Genomic DNA, 13,684 nt, shown 5'->3' on the forward strand with positions numbered 1-13,684 from the left:
TCATTAAGTAATAACGAGCCGATACAAATTTAAAATTAGAAAGCGACGCATGGCCTTAGTGTTCCGTAGACCTTTTTACATTTAGACACGTATCAGTAGCAATAATAACTATATTGAGATATTCTCTATTTTAAATTTAAGGCTTGCAAAAATATCACCCGTTACGTTATCAAAGTAAGTATACCACAATTTAATGATGATATTTTAATCAATCATGGTTGTGCGATTGGCAGGGAAATTTTACCACCTACAGAGGTCTTAGTGAGAGTTCAATTCAAATTTAGGTGCATTTGCAACAAACACTAGTTTTTAATGTTACAAAACATTTTTACAAATATTGTCAAGAAAATTTAAGGCATTTATTAACCGAATCCAATAAATAACCTTATTTGACGTTAAAAAGTGAAAGAATGTTGTTTTGTAAATATAGTTATTATTTTAAAAACACGACGTTCTGCAATTTGGATAATACGAAAAAGCAGGTTGTCATTTCTTCTTTGTTTCCGGTCACATTACAACTTGAGTATTTTTAATATTATTGTAAAGATGATGCACCATTAACCAAGATCTTATCTTATAGAAGAAATGGATAACGACACACAGTTTTTTCGGACTGAGCTTAATTGCAACATGGCACCTCTAATTCACCCCTAATTACCTATCTGCCTTAAAACTCTAAAAATGTTGAAATAAATGTTTATTAAGAAGTTTTGAGATTCGGTCGTGCTCGTACTTTAGTAAATATGTTTTTAGTTTCAGAGTTGCGTATACAGGGTGTTTAAAAAAACTGTCAAAATTAATAAGAAGAATAATCACTAAAAATTTAATGAAGCCATTTCATTTCAGAGCAGTATTATATATATTGTACAATAAGTTAAATGAATTAACGAAAAGCCACGAGTTTCAAGATTTCAGATAAAATAAAAAATAGTACAAAAATGCAGTATTACAAAATTCATAATTTTTGAGTTACATATATATCATATAATTTGACGTGAAATGAAATTCTTTTTTTTTACAACCCAAAGTAGTATATAGCGTGTTTCATTTCAACTGGATAGCCACCTATTATTTGAAGAGTAGACTTGATGAAGAGGCATTTCCGGTTCCATGGAATGGAAACATCTTTTCTGTTTCTGACTTATAACATATGATCAAAAAAAGTCCTCTAGTGGGCTATGAAATTTATTTTTATAGTAATGATGTTGGCAAAGCAGCTATTTGACACTTTATTTGACAGTTATTAGCCGTAACTGTTAAACTAAACAAGGAAGGCGTTGGTGTTGCCAACATTATTACTTTAAAAGTAAATTTCGTAGCCTACTATAGGACTCTTTTTAAATCATCTCATCAGGTGATTATTAAAATTTCTACTTTAGTTACCAATTTACCAAGCATTTTCAATTTCACTGCTGACGTAAGTGTCATGGGTAACTAGAGCAGAAATTTAAAAAAATCACTGGACACTATGTAATATAAAAATATTGTTTACTCAATATAACTACTACGAACTTTACAGTAATCTAGACAACAAATTTTCGAGTCAGTCAAACTGAAACAATTGTCTAACCAATAGCTGAGACAATAGTAATAATTGAAATCTTGTTGAAATTATTATTTTTTATTATTTTCGTTCAACATTGCTGCGTTTATACTTATTTTGGTGAAACGAAAATTTCAAATTATTGATTTAAAAATTTGATTTTTACAAGGCTAGTGATTTTGAAGTAAATGACAAAGCTGTTAGAATAAAACAGTCCATATATAATTTTTCCAAAATAAGTATACACCATGTAAATATGTATACTGGAAATTCAAACTGACAACTTCTGTTTTGCCAATTTTTGTTTACAGAATGATTAAGATGTTTGTTCTTCCAAATAGACTGTGTATTTGATGCTTCGTTGTGATAATGAACTTGATTACTCACTTGTCCAAATATCATGTGTAATATGTGTTTACACTGGTACAATATACCAAGTTCCTCATTTGAAAAGTGTAACAAAATTGATATTTTCTCAATGCAACCAACTACAGAGAAAACAACAAAAAGCACGGTCAAAGAAGGCCATAGATTTTTGAAGATTCGCATTTGATTCTTGCAGTCAAATTTTCCAATTGACAGTAATCTGACAAGACGAAAATTTTATCACAGACACAAATCTTCAAAAATCCATGGTTGTCTTTGATCGTGGTAAACTAGAAAGTATATTGTATATTGTTAATACAATGGATAACATGCGTCTTTCAATAAATATTCAGTGGATATTTTAGTAAAGAACTCATTCTTAGATAATTAAATAATTTCCTTACTTGACAGTAGATAAATTTAAAATTTTGAAAAATTGCATGATATGAGATTCCGATTTACAAAATTTATAAATCTAGCGAATTTTGATGTACACAAGTTTGTTTCTTGAACAATAGCTAAGGGGAGTATATTTGTTGATACTTTACAGGTAGAAGAATACGAAAATATACATTTCCCCATTTGTTAAAATTTTGCAGCTTATGTCAAAGATGATGTAATACACTAATTGAAATTTTGATTTTATTGAATTAGAGGTTAGAAGATATGAATTAGACTTTATGTTTTCGTCTTCTTCACAGAGTTGATGGCGTCATCTAAAAAATTATTGAATCTTTTTTATTACGTCTTAACGTGAGGATGTGCGTCAGTAATAAGCTTTTATTTATGGAATTAGCTGCACCAGATGTCTAAAAACTTAAATATAAGAACCGATTTATGTTATCGACTATCTTAAGAACGCCTTATCCAATTTATCAAAAATCGTAGTAACACAGTGACTTTAGTTTTACAGTGCACTTACTGAAATTAAGATAATTGTTCTCCTCACAAGTATGTAATGATATTAGCGAAAATATATAAAACAGATTTTCAATGAAAATATCTTCTGATACCCATGAGGTATTCTCGGATAACAGGTTTGTAATAAGCTCATTTCAACACCTTCTTTGTTGCGTATGGAAATTTATTGAAGAGATCAAGTCTTCAAAAATCCTGAACGGGTTTTCTTCAAATTTTACACATTCTTTAGAATTATTGTCTAGATGATAACACGCTAACCAAAATTGATCTGTTCATCCCTTCCAAAAAACTATTGACGTCAAATTCTGTATTTGCTGGCATTTGAAGTTAAGAAAATACTGTTTAATTCTTTGTACTAATACTTTGATAAATTTTTACGTAGAAGAATTACAAATATCATAGTGTAGGGGAGTGGAGGGGGCAACAGGTATATTTAATTTTTAATGTACAATGAAGCACAAGTTTTCAAATAGAATCTGAAGATGAATAAAAATAGACGGCTACTAGATTAACTTCGAAACATAATATGTATGTCGAAATCGTGTTGAATAAATCTGGTACTACTTGTTTTGTGTAAACCAGTTAAACTAAGATTAAACTGCCAAAAAAAAAATATGGTCACTGCAATCCTTAGTTCCTTGTATGCAATGCAGTGTTTCCCAACATTTAATCTTTAGTGGGTTTAGTCATGTTTGCCATAAATAACAAAAGTTTTTAATGAATACCAGGAAAATGCGTTTTTTGCTCTTGTGCAACAGCATGGCCGCCTGGTCGAATACCGCATATGGGTTTGAAGAGGGACTTGAATGGCAAGTCTCACGCATGTATTGACCTACCATTGGTATGTGGTACGAATTACGAAATACTGCAGATATCCCGTCGCACCCCACCTTCCCCTATTACGTAACTGCTAATCGACATATCTGGAGGTTTTATTTTATTTTGTTTTTTTACATCGAATAATATTAACTGTTGATTGTTATTCTGTTAAACTGAAAAAATATAAACCACGCCCCAAACAAAATAAAAAAAATCTGAAACCCTGAGTATGTTTATAAGCATGTCACATACATTTTACTTAGGATATTTAATAAAGTTACAGTTGGATTGTTTTCTCTTTTAACTTTAAAAAAGTACGAACAATTTTTCAAAAAAAAGATAAACTATTTTTTTTATAAATATAAAGTTATTTTATATTATCCTTCCTGTTCACAACTTTAGGAGGTTTCCAAATAACAATAGGAAAATAAAATGCACCATAATAATACTTATAATAAAATAAATCAGAAAATGGAACGAAACAAAAGTAAAAATGAAACTAAAATATAGTAACAGGAAACAGAATACATTTAACACATACTTTCTTATCTTTGTTAAAAAAATATTTGCTTGAAACATAACAATGAAAAAACAAAAAAAAACAAGAAAATAACAAACGAGATAAAATAGTATAAATAATACAGTAATAAGAATAAAAATAATGTCGACATAGTTTCTAGACAAATAAATAAGGAAGGAAAAAAAATACCTATAGTAAAAATGGGAAAATAAATAAAATGAACGTAGATATTCACGTTTAGATTTTTGACATAATGTAAAAAAAGATAACTTATAGAAAATAAAGGACTTAAAATCGATAAAAGAATAGAAATTTTATAATGAGAATTAACACTAATCTTTTCTGACGATATACAGTTGGCTCAAAACCTATAAGAAGGAAAATTAAAAAAAAAGTGCTACATCTTTATTTCTGCAAACAATAACAATAATACCTATTTTTGCAAGTGCGTAAAACTGACTTAGGACTGAGTAAAACTCGACATGTCATAATCAAAACAGCATTTAGTAAAAAAAAAATAATTGTTAACAAAAAAGTTTTACAAGTACAACAAAAGTCAAACTATTTAGTTTCAGGTCGGTCATTAATGCAAATAATTAAATAAAAAAATAAGAAAAAGGAAATAAGAAAACCATCAGGTATTTAACTTGAATTGAACAGCGTTGCAAAGTGATTGCTTTAATATTATGGCAAATTAAAGACTATTAGAACTGCTATTACCATAAAATTAATCAGTGGAAGTTAAAAAAACAGCAGTGGTAATCTGTACAGGTTTGTTTATATCCAACCTAAAAAAGACTTCTCTTTGCTCCATACACATTAAATACATTTTTAGTTCCTTAAATTTCAAATTGCGTGCATGTCTGACTTAAGTAATCGTCGTACTTTTTTAACACTTTACGCAGTTTAATTGCCTTGTTAAGCAAAACTAGTTTTGTTATACCGCCCTGTAAACCGTGATATTTTGTTGAGTCGATTAAACAAACAGGTGTATAAATTTTCCTACATTTTTTTTTTTAATCTAAACTTATTAAAATTTTATTCCTTGTAGTAATATAGAAATATGTTTTTGGTTAATGCTGTCCCTGATTTATGTATTTTCTCTTTTTAACCTATAATGCATATTGATACTTGTAATGTTCATATTTAAAAACCTTTTTTTTATATTTAAGGGAATTTTTACCCCACTGTGTATATTAATTACATAAAACTTTTACAAAAGTAAAAACGTCAACAATCAAATCATAGACAAAAATTATCGCTCCTATGTTTTTTGTTAATTTACAATAAAATTTCACGGATTTTATGACAGCATTTTTTTTTATTTAAATGTCATGTAAAAAGGGATGTTTGTACAGGTGTAATGAAGGTTCACTTGTTGCAGGAAATATTTTATTAACATCTCAATCAATAACGGCATTTGTTTTAAAACTTTTAAAAGAGACTTACCAGAAGGAACTAAAACCATTGCATTATCAACATCACTATCACTGTCGGTATCTCTGCCAGCTGCAGCTTCATTATTTTGGTTTGAATTAATACTGTCGGTTGATTTGCTCCTTACGCTATCTTCGACTCCCGTCGGATTGAATCCAGCGCTAACGAAAGCCTCATCTTTTGAGGTAGATTGTGAATGAAACGACGATTCAAAATACGAGGGTAATTTGGATATGGGCAGTAATTCGGTAAATTCGTAGCTATCGCTATCCTGAGAAACTTGACTAGAAGGCGGTGATTGTATGTGGAGGTTTTTCTCTGCTTCCGAAAGTATGAAATCCATCGTCTCCGTCGAAAGCATGTCGTTGGACAAAACGGGCAAATCTTCTTCGGACAGTCCGTCATTTTGGGATTGGGAACTTTCATCACTGAGAAATCGCTGCAGGTGGTCTCTGTAACTTTGTACTTCACTGAGTTCACTGCTCTCACTGTACGTTTTGTCCATAATTCCATTATTGCAAACTTTTGCACCACTTAGCACTGGCTCTGCACGCGAACTGCACGTTGGAGGTAGTACCTTCGGTATTTTATTTATTGACTCATCTTTTGCTCGATAAACGGTTCTCTTTTCGGGCTGACTCACTGGAAGCTGGGATTTGTTCTTGCACCGTGATTCACCCAATTTCACATCCGACTTTTTTTCCGTTCGCGTATTCAATAAATGTTTCAGCAGTTCCGAGGTCTTGAGTTTCTGAAACAGTGAGTCCTCGCTGGGATTTCTGGCATCCACTTTCGATGTGAAACCATTTGGGGCAGCGCTTCTACTGGCCGTTGATTCACCACTTTCAGAGATCATTGCTAACTGATTCACGCATCAAATTCCGGGAAAACTTTAATTTTATATGAGCAACGCACCGACTTTCAATGCAGTTTAGTTCTTGGCGGTTAGCATTCGGTAAAACCCAGCGAAGCGGCGTTCTACATCCTCTAATTTTTTTCAACCTCCTTAATTATCTTCCGCTCCTAGAATACGACTTTCCGCGGAGATAGTGAATCATATAATATGTTAATTTACGATCGTTCACATTGACATTACATTATTTGCACATAAGCGGTGCACGTTGTGCTTCGGATGCTGCTATAGTACTGAAATAAAGCACCTTCTTAAACCAGTTGTTATGAATGAAGTTGAGGCAGCGATCAATTGGCTAAACTTGAGTACCCAAAAAAAGACGGCACTCCTCTTCAACATAAAAAAAATGTTTACCCAATTTTCATTGGATCGATTTTGCAAAAGGCGTATATTTACAGGGGGGTTTATTACTATAAATTATTATGTTGCTCTTTTTCACGCAGCTTTTAATGATGAGTATAAAAACAGGATGTGTAGGTTGTTTGTTATTGTTGTTTAACCTTGCCGAATCTGGTATTGTCCTTAAATCACGCCAAAAAGAACCGAAACATTCTGGCGTTAGAGATCAAAGCTGTAGGGGATAGCTCGGGCCGTAAATTAGTGACTTATAAAGAGATTAAAACTACTTTATATATAAAAGCGTTCTATTTTTTTTTTTTTTTGACTTTGATAACCGAAATTTTTAATTTGTATAATAGCAAAATTCGTGGATTCTTGGAAGCGTTAACAGGAAACCAGAAATGTGACTAGGTTCAAGTTTATTCTTTGTTTATAAAAAAATTAATTAGTGTGAGGTTCTTAACAAATTATGTCACTACGTTTTCTAATAATAAACAATTAGTAATGACCTTAGGAGAACACAAACGACTGAATTTCTTTTTTTGTTATCAAGAGAAATGAATATTATTACTAAATAGCTAAAATAGTGCTTTATCTTAAAACACATTATTGATAATGTGCTAAAAATAATTATTCACGCCTACTTAAATCAGAACATGCATAGACAACCGAAAAAAGTCAGTATAAGATTAGGTATTATATAATGACAGTAAACAGTAATTTATTAGCAAAACGGATGTGTGCAGAATGCGTATAATGTGTTACCGGCAAAGTAGGAAACCTGATGCGGTGTACTTTTCCTAGCTAATGTAGAGAGCGCCAAATATATCGTACTAAACAATGAAGTAAAAAACGTTGCTACAAACATTTTAAAACTTGCAAAAAAGCTTAAGCTCATTTATTTTTCTATAAAAACAATCCAGTTTTGAAAATATTAAGCATTATTTTAGGGTGTGTGAATTTCTTACTACTGTACGAAATGCGAACCCAGATATGTGTTAGTAGAGTACTGCTTCATAATAAAGCCGTGCCTTCCACTACATCACCTATCAAAAATTAAAACATTGCAAACACGTTTTATTGGTGTTTATGGTTCCGTTTATTGAAAACTACCATGAACTACAGCATGCTGTCTGCATATTTACACAAAGACACAGTGAACTGTATTCATTTTCTCACCTCTTAGTGGGGCCAATTAAAAAATCAAGCCAATTTGTCAGCCCCTTATATAAAAATCTCCAAAAACTATTAGACATTAGGTTCACTACTGATCTATGGCGAATTTAGAGCGAATTTTTATTATAATTTTTTTTTTAAACACTTTTGGATATAATTCCTCTAACGAAGAACAGTATAAAAAAAAACTGGTGACATTTTAATTGTTCAGAAGTTTGTTTAAATTATTGACTATTCTATTCCAAATGTGTCACTTGCTCCCTATGTTTGGCTCATGGGATTTTCAATACATTTTCAGAATGCAATGTATCTCCGTTATTAGCAGACTTATTGTTATGAAATTTTAAATATATATATAAAATTAAATTTCATTGATTAATGTAAAAATATTTTAATTAATATCTTAATTACTTATGTAAATTTCGGAACGCGGTTTTCACTATTGTTTTCAGCTTACAAAGCTTTATAAATTGCTTGGGAAACACTGTCGACTTTTTTTTTATGAAATGAGCTACAGTAAAAGAAGGAAGATTGTGTCGAAAAAGCTATTTTTACAGTATCTCCCTTCCAAGGAAAAAAATCGACAATGTCTTCCAGAGAACTTACAGAGTTCTCTAAGCTGAAAACAGTGATGAAAACCGCGTTCCGAGATTTCCATAAACAACTGAGATATTGATTTTTAAAAATGTGTCATGAAAACCTTCAATTAAATGCTAAAAAGAAGATAATAATAAACTAATTTAAAAAATGCTACTCTTGTGTTATATAAAGAAAGTTGTGGATAGGTTATATTTAAAATTTCGTAACAATAAGTCTGGATACTACATTTTGAAAATGTATTGGCAATTCCGTTCGTCAAATGTCTTAACTAAAATTTATTCACTAAGATTGTGAATTGTCAGTGTCATTTTTTTACAAGTTTCTTGACTGTACTAGCTTTTAGATAATTTTGGTCGTACTATACCCAAAATGTAGTTTTTCTGGTAAAAGTACTTTTGAGATTAGATTTATTGTATTCGTCATTTAAATTTAGTTCACATTTTTACATTTCTACCAAACACAGAAGTTAAATGAAATGTTCCTACATGCCAAGGCTGTCAACAACTGTCATTACACTGGCGCCACTATATACAGGGTGTTTCTTTTATTTGATACAACTCCTGTAACTTTTCTATTCTTAAAGATAAACCTGTAGTTCGTTGAGTAAATTTGTATCATTTTAAAAGATCTATGTGATGGTAACCTCGCATTTTTATTATCACTTCCGGTAGAACCGGAAATGACGTTAACTTTATTTTTTATGGAATACTAGGTATATTTTTTCATAAATGGAAAGACTGATTTTTTTTTTAAACTCAAAAGCAACCAATATTCTAAAATCAACACTTAAAAAGTTATTCAATAAAATAGAGAAAAAATTCATATCTATTGATGACAAGTAGCTTGAAAAATTGACACTCATGTCATTTATTCACATAAGAAACTTTTTAAAATAATACAAATTTGCTCAAAGAACTATATGTTAATCCTTAAAAATAAAACAAATACAGGGGTTGTATCAAATAAAAGAAACACGTGGTAAAAAAATTTTAATCTATATCAATTTTTCTCTAGTGGGGGCTGACACTTTGACTGTTCACAACCGCAATGAACAAACTTTAAAATGATAACTCTATATAAATAACTCTTGTATCAAAGGGTTTTTTATTATCTCCTTCAATAAGATAGAAGTGTAAAAAAATGTTAATATCTATGCAAGAAATGTTTTCAGGGTTTTTGTTTTAATGACGTCACCACGTTAGCATGATTTAAATTAAATATTTGATTATATTTTGTCTCAACAGAGCTAGAAATTTGTAAAGATGTACTGGGTGCAAATTTTGAGTTATCAATTATTACCAATATCAGTAAATTAATCCACACAAATGATAAAATAACGATTACAGTGATATATCAAGGTGTGATATTTTGATATCTCAGTAACTAGAATATGTGGTCATTTATGCAAATGTCGTTATTTGACCGTTATTTGAAATTTAAATTTCAATATCACCAGCCGTAGTAGTTACAACTGATTTTTTTTAATTCGTCACGATTGTTTGTTTACAAAGAGGTTTATTTTTTATGTGTCCAATCCATGGTTTCCAAAATTCATTAAATTTTTGACTGATTTACCAAATCACGAAATATTAATAGGTAGTCACCACTACGGTAAAACCCATTTTCAATTAAGATGAAATTATGTAGTTGTATTTTTTTAATCAACAGTCTGTTTGTTTACATAGTTAATGCTTAATTAATTATTATTAACTTACACTTAAATTAAATGCTGCTGCAACCTACAGGTAAATCCTCAAAAATTTTAAATTTGTATTCAACTTACAGCGAAATAAAAAACAGTGTCCGTTTTTTAAAAGCAAAATTTTATAAAGTTCATCAATTTGTAATTCTACAGCAAATTTCTAATTTCGAAATAGGTATATTAAATCAAAGGTCAACCAAAAGTTGGTTTATATATTTTTGACACTTACAGTGTTTCTTTAGGAGAATGTAGACAGTATTCTGCCTTGGAATGCTCTAACAAAAGATGACACACTTATTTATAGCAGTAATAGTAGTTGAGTCAGATGTTTGAGAACAAAACTCCATAGGTCATTACTCATTAATTTTGTGAATTTTAGTTTATCACAAAAATAATAAACTAAAGCACTTTCCATGTATTTTTTATTTACGATTTCATTGCAGAAAATCCCATTATGGAGTTTCACAAATAACCATGCAGTTTTCTGGCTAATACTGACTGGCGGGTTTTTTTCGGGATCTAATTCGGTTTAAAATCTGGCCCTAGCACGCTTCAGAGAGGCAAGCAGTTCTCGTCCACAACCATCGTTTCAGTACACACACAGATCAGACGAAGGGAAGAAACTATTATAAAAATATATTAAAATAATTCTAATAAGACAAAGGTCTACATTTAATACATATTACATTTTTTTTATAGAGTTTTATCATTATCATAATAAATTTACTTCGTTCAAGATTCATACATCCCATGAAAATATGCTTCCCCACAAAATTAACTCACCATTCGTATTTTACCAAACTTTTTTTAATGCGCAAACATAATAACTGTTTGTTTTTTGCTTTCATAAATTTTGTTTCTGCCTAAGCCTTTTGAAATGTGAAATAATACAAAAATTCCAGTTTACAAAATGATGCATTAATTTTGTGGGGAAGTGTATTAGTGACGCCTGTGTGAACAACATAATTACAAAAATTTCCAAGTTCGTAATCTTTCCTGGTTAACTTATTTTTATACTTTTATATCACGAATAATAATTAGTAAATGTGCGTCGTATCCACGTCTTCAACCACAAGACGTCATTTGTTTTGTCATGGGGAATGCATTGTCACTTAGGTAACTGTTTTTGAATTTATTTAAAAAAATACGATTTATTGTGGAATTAGCCGATTTTTATATTTTATTTATGTGTGAATTGAGTGTTTATTAAAAATCTTAAATTTTTACACTCAACTCTGTAGATACCAAAACATAAAATCACTGTTTTACCCCATTTTTTAATATACCTTTTTTTTTAATTCTCTGCCGTCGAAGCACTCTGAATATCTTAAATAATTATTACCTTCACGGCATTTTTTGGTTATTTAACAGTAGGTATATTTTTTCTTGTTGTATCATTATTATTTAAAGCGTTAGTGCAAGCTTTTTCACGTTTTCTTATTTATTTTAAAACTGAAATCAAAAACTTACATTTGACAGGCTTAATAAAGTAATAAATGATTTGACCAAGTTTTTTAACGGTTAGTACCAAACATCACAACGCATTTATAATGTTATCGTATATGTATCTAACGCCATAATCAATAAAAAAAGAAATATTGTAGGTATATCTATGTGAAAACGAACAGAAATGTGCCAGAATTCATATTTTAATTTATCAAGTCATAATAAAGAAAATATTGTAATAGAGTCATTTTCACGTTTTGAGAGGTATCTAATATAATATTTAATGGCGTTTCACAGTTTGTAAAATACGCAAATGTCGGTTTCTTGTTTCCGTTTATAGTCTATTGGTGACGTTTATTATTGATAATTTTCGTTTGATCTCAATTTAAAATTTTAAATGTAATTTAAGATTGACGTTTACCATCCTCTCCAAACAAATGGTGATAAAAAATAATTTCAACATTTTTTAAGTAAACCTTACTTAAAATAATGTAGTATAATATACGACTCTACATGAAAATTGACACTATGTTTTAATTATATATACTTTTACACTTGTGGATTATCCTGAAAACTTTGAAAATTTTGAAAATTTTCGAAACCACATGCACACAAAATTGATGACGGAATCTCAAAAAACTCGTACATAAACGTTTACTAAACAATACATCCCAGACGCCTTCTTACTTGTATTTTTCTCAGACATTTACTTTTTTGCAACCCGGGATGTTTAGTGGAAATATAAATTCGCTGATGCTGTATTGCATACAGCAAAATAAATAATCCTTACCGAAGTTAGTGTTCAAATAAATCCTGTTAAAGTTACGACATACTTTTAAAAAATAATTATACAAATCAGAATTGAGCTTCTACCAAAAAAATGAAACATAATTATTTATTTATTTATTTAATAACTCATCACATTTATTTACCCTCAGAAAAGGCTGACGACACAACGTTCAATTCAAAATTTGAATGAACAAAATGTCGATTTCACATTTACATTTTAGTAGTTCTTGACGAAAAATTGACTGATGAACTCTCTTAATCAAGCAAAACCACTGTGTGATTTCTTCGGTTTTCGAAGCGAGGGCAGTTTGGCGCATATAAGACTGCAATTTTTTGTATTAGTAGTGGCACATTTACAAGAAAACATGTTTTCTAGGTATATAATTACAATTTTGTGGTTAAGCTCACTCTATGTCTAATGAGTAGATTCTGATGATGGAGTTTTAGAATGGCGCCAGAAATACAGCTTTCATGGCTTTACCTGAACGGATGCAGTAAATAATCACTAGTGGCTGCAGGCACTGCTTGGCCTGGATCAGTATCTAGGTAATTTTTACCATCATTGAGCTTTTAATTAAGTACTTATATTACAAAACTAAATAAAAGATTTATAAATAATGAAAGCTGCCGAGATTGCTTTGACAAAATGTACCTGCATGAAATGAAAATTGTACAGGTTTACCCATATGTGGAAGAAAATGTCATGAAACACCGATTTCAAAAGTCACGATGGTTAATTTACGTTGTCAATATTTTTATAGTGATTTGATTAGACACCATCAAACAGTTAATTCATGTAAAATTAGAGGGTATTTTATCGTTTCTTCGAAAATACATTTCATTGTGTTGGTTGTTTTAAAATTTCCATTCATTTAATGAAATATTTGAATGAAAAACGTTTTTCTGTATAACTGTTTTTTAGTTAATTTGGTAGAGAAGCAAATAATTTTATATTGTATTTACTATCGTATACGCTAACTAAAATATATCTGATTATCCCCAGTAACAGTTTAATGAAGTTACCTCAAAATTTTGCGAAGTAAACACTATTTAAATTTTATACAATAACATACTACTTGTGGTTTATTATTCCACCTTGATTTTTAATTCCCG

General features: G+C 30.1%; 1 protein-coding gene across 1 annotated transcript in view; it reads right to left on the reverse strand.

The window, feature by feature from the left end:
* LOC135129587 (transcriptional regulator ERG-like) overlaps positions 1-6,477 on the reverse strand; it is a 34,918-nt gene extending 28,441 nt beyond the window's left edge. The window contains exon 1 of the mRNA XM_064056771.1: positions 5,619-6,477. Coding sequence (XP_063912841.1) covers positions 5,619-6,462 — 844 coding nt within the window. The 5' untranslated portion in view covers positions 6,463-6,477. The remainder of the gene's footprint in view (positions 1-5,618) is intronic.
* Positions 6,478-13,684: the final 7,207 nt, after the last annotated feature.

The sequence above is a fragment of the Zophobas morio genome, unplaced genomic scaffold (genome assembly GCF_036711695.1).
Source record: "Zophobas morio isolate AGI-343-1 ecotype UQ-CSIRO unplaced genomic scaffold, CSIRO_AGI_Zmor_V1 ptg000002l, whole genome shotgun sequence".
NCBI classification, from domain to species: Eukaryota; Metazoa; Arthropoda; class Insecta; order Coleoptera; family Tenebrionidae; genus Zophobas; species Zophobas morio.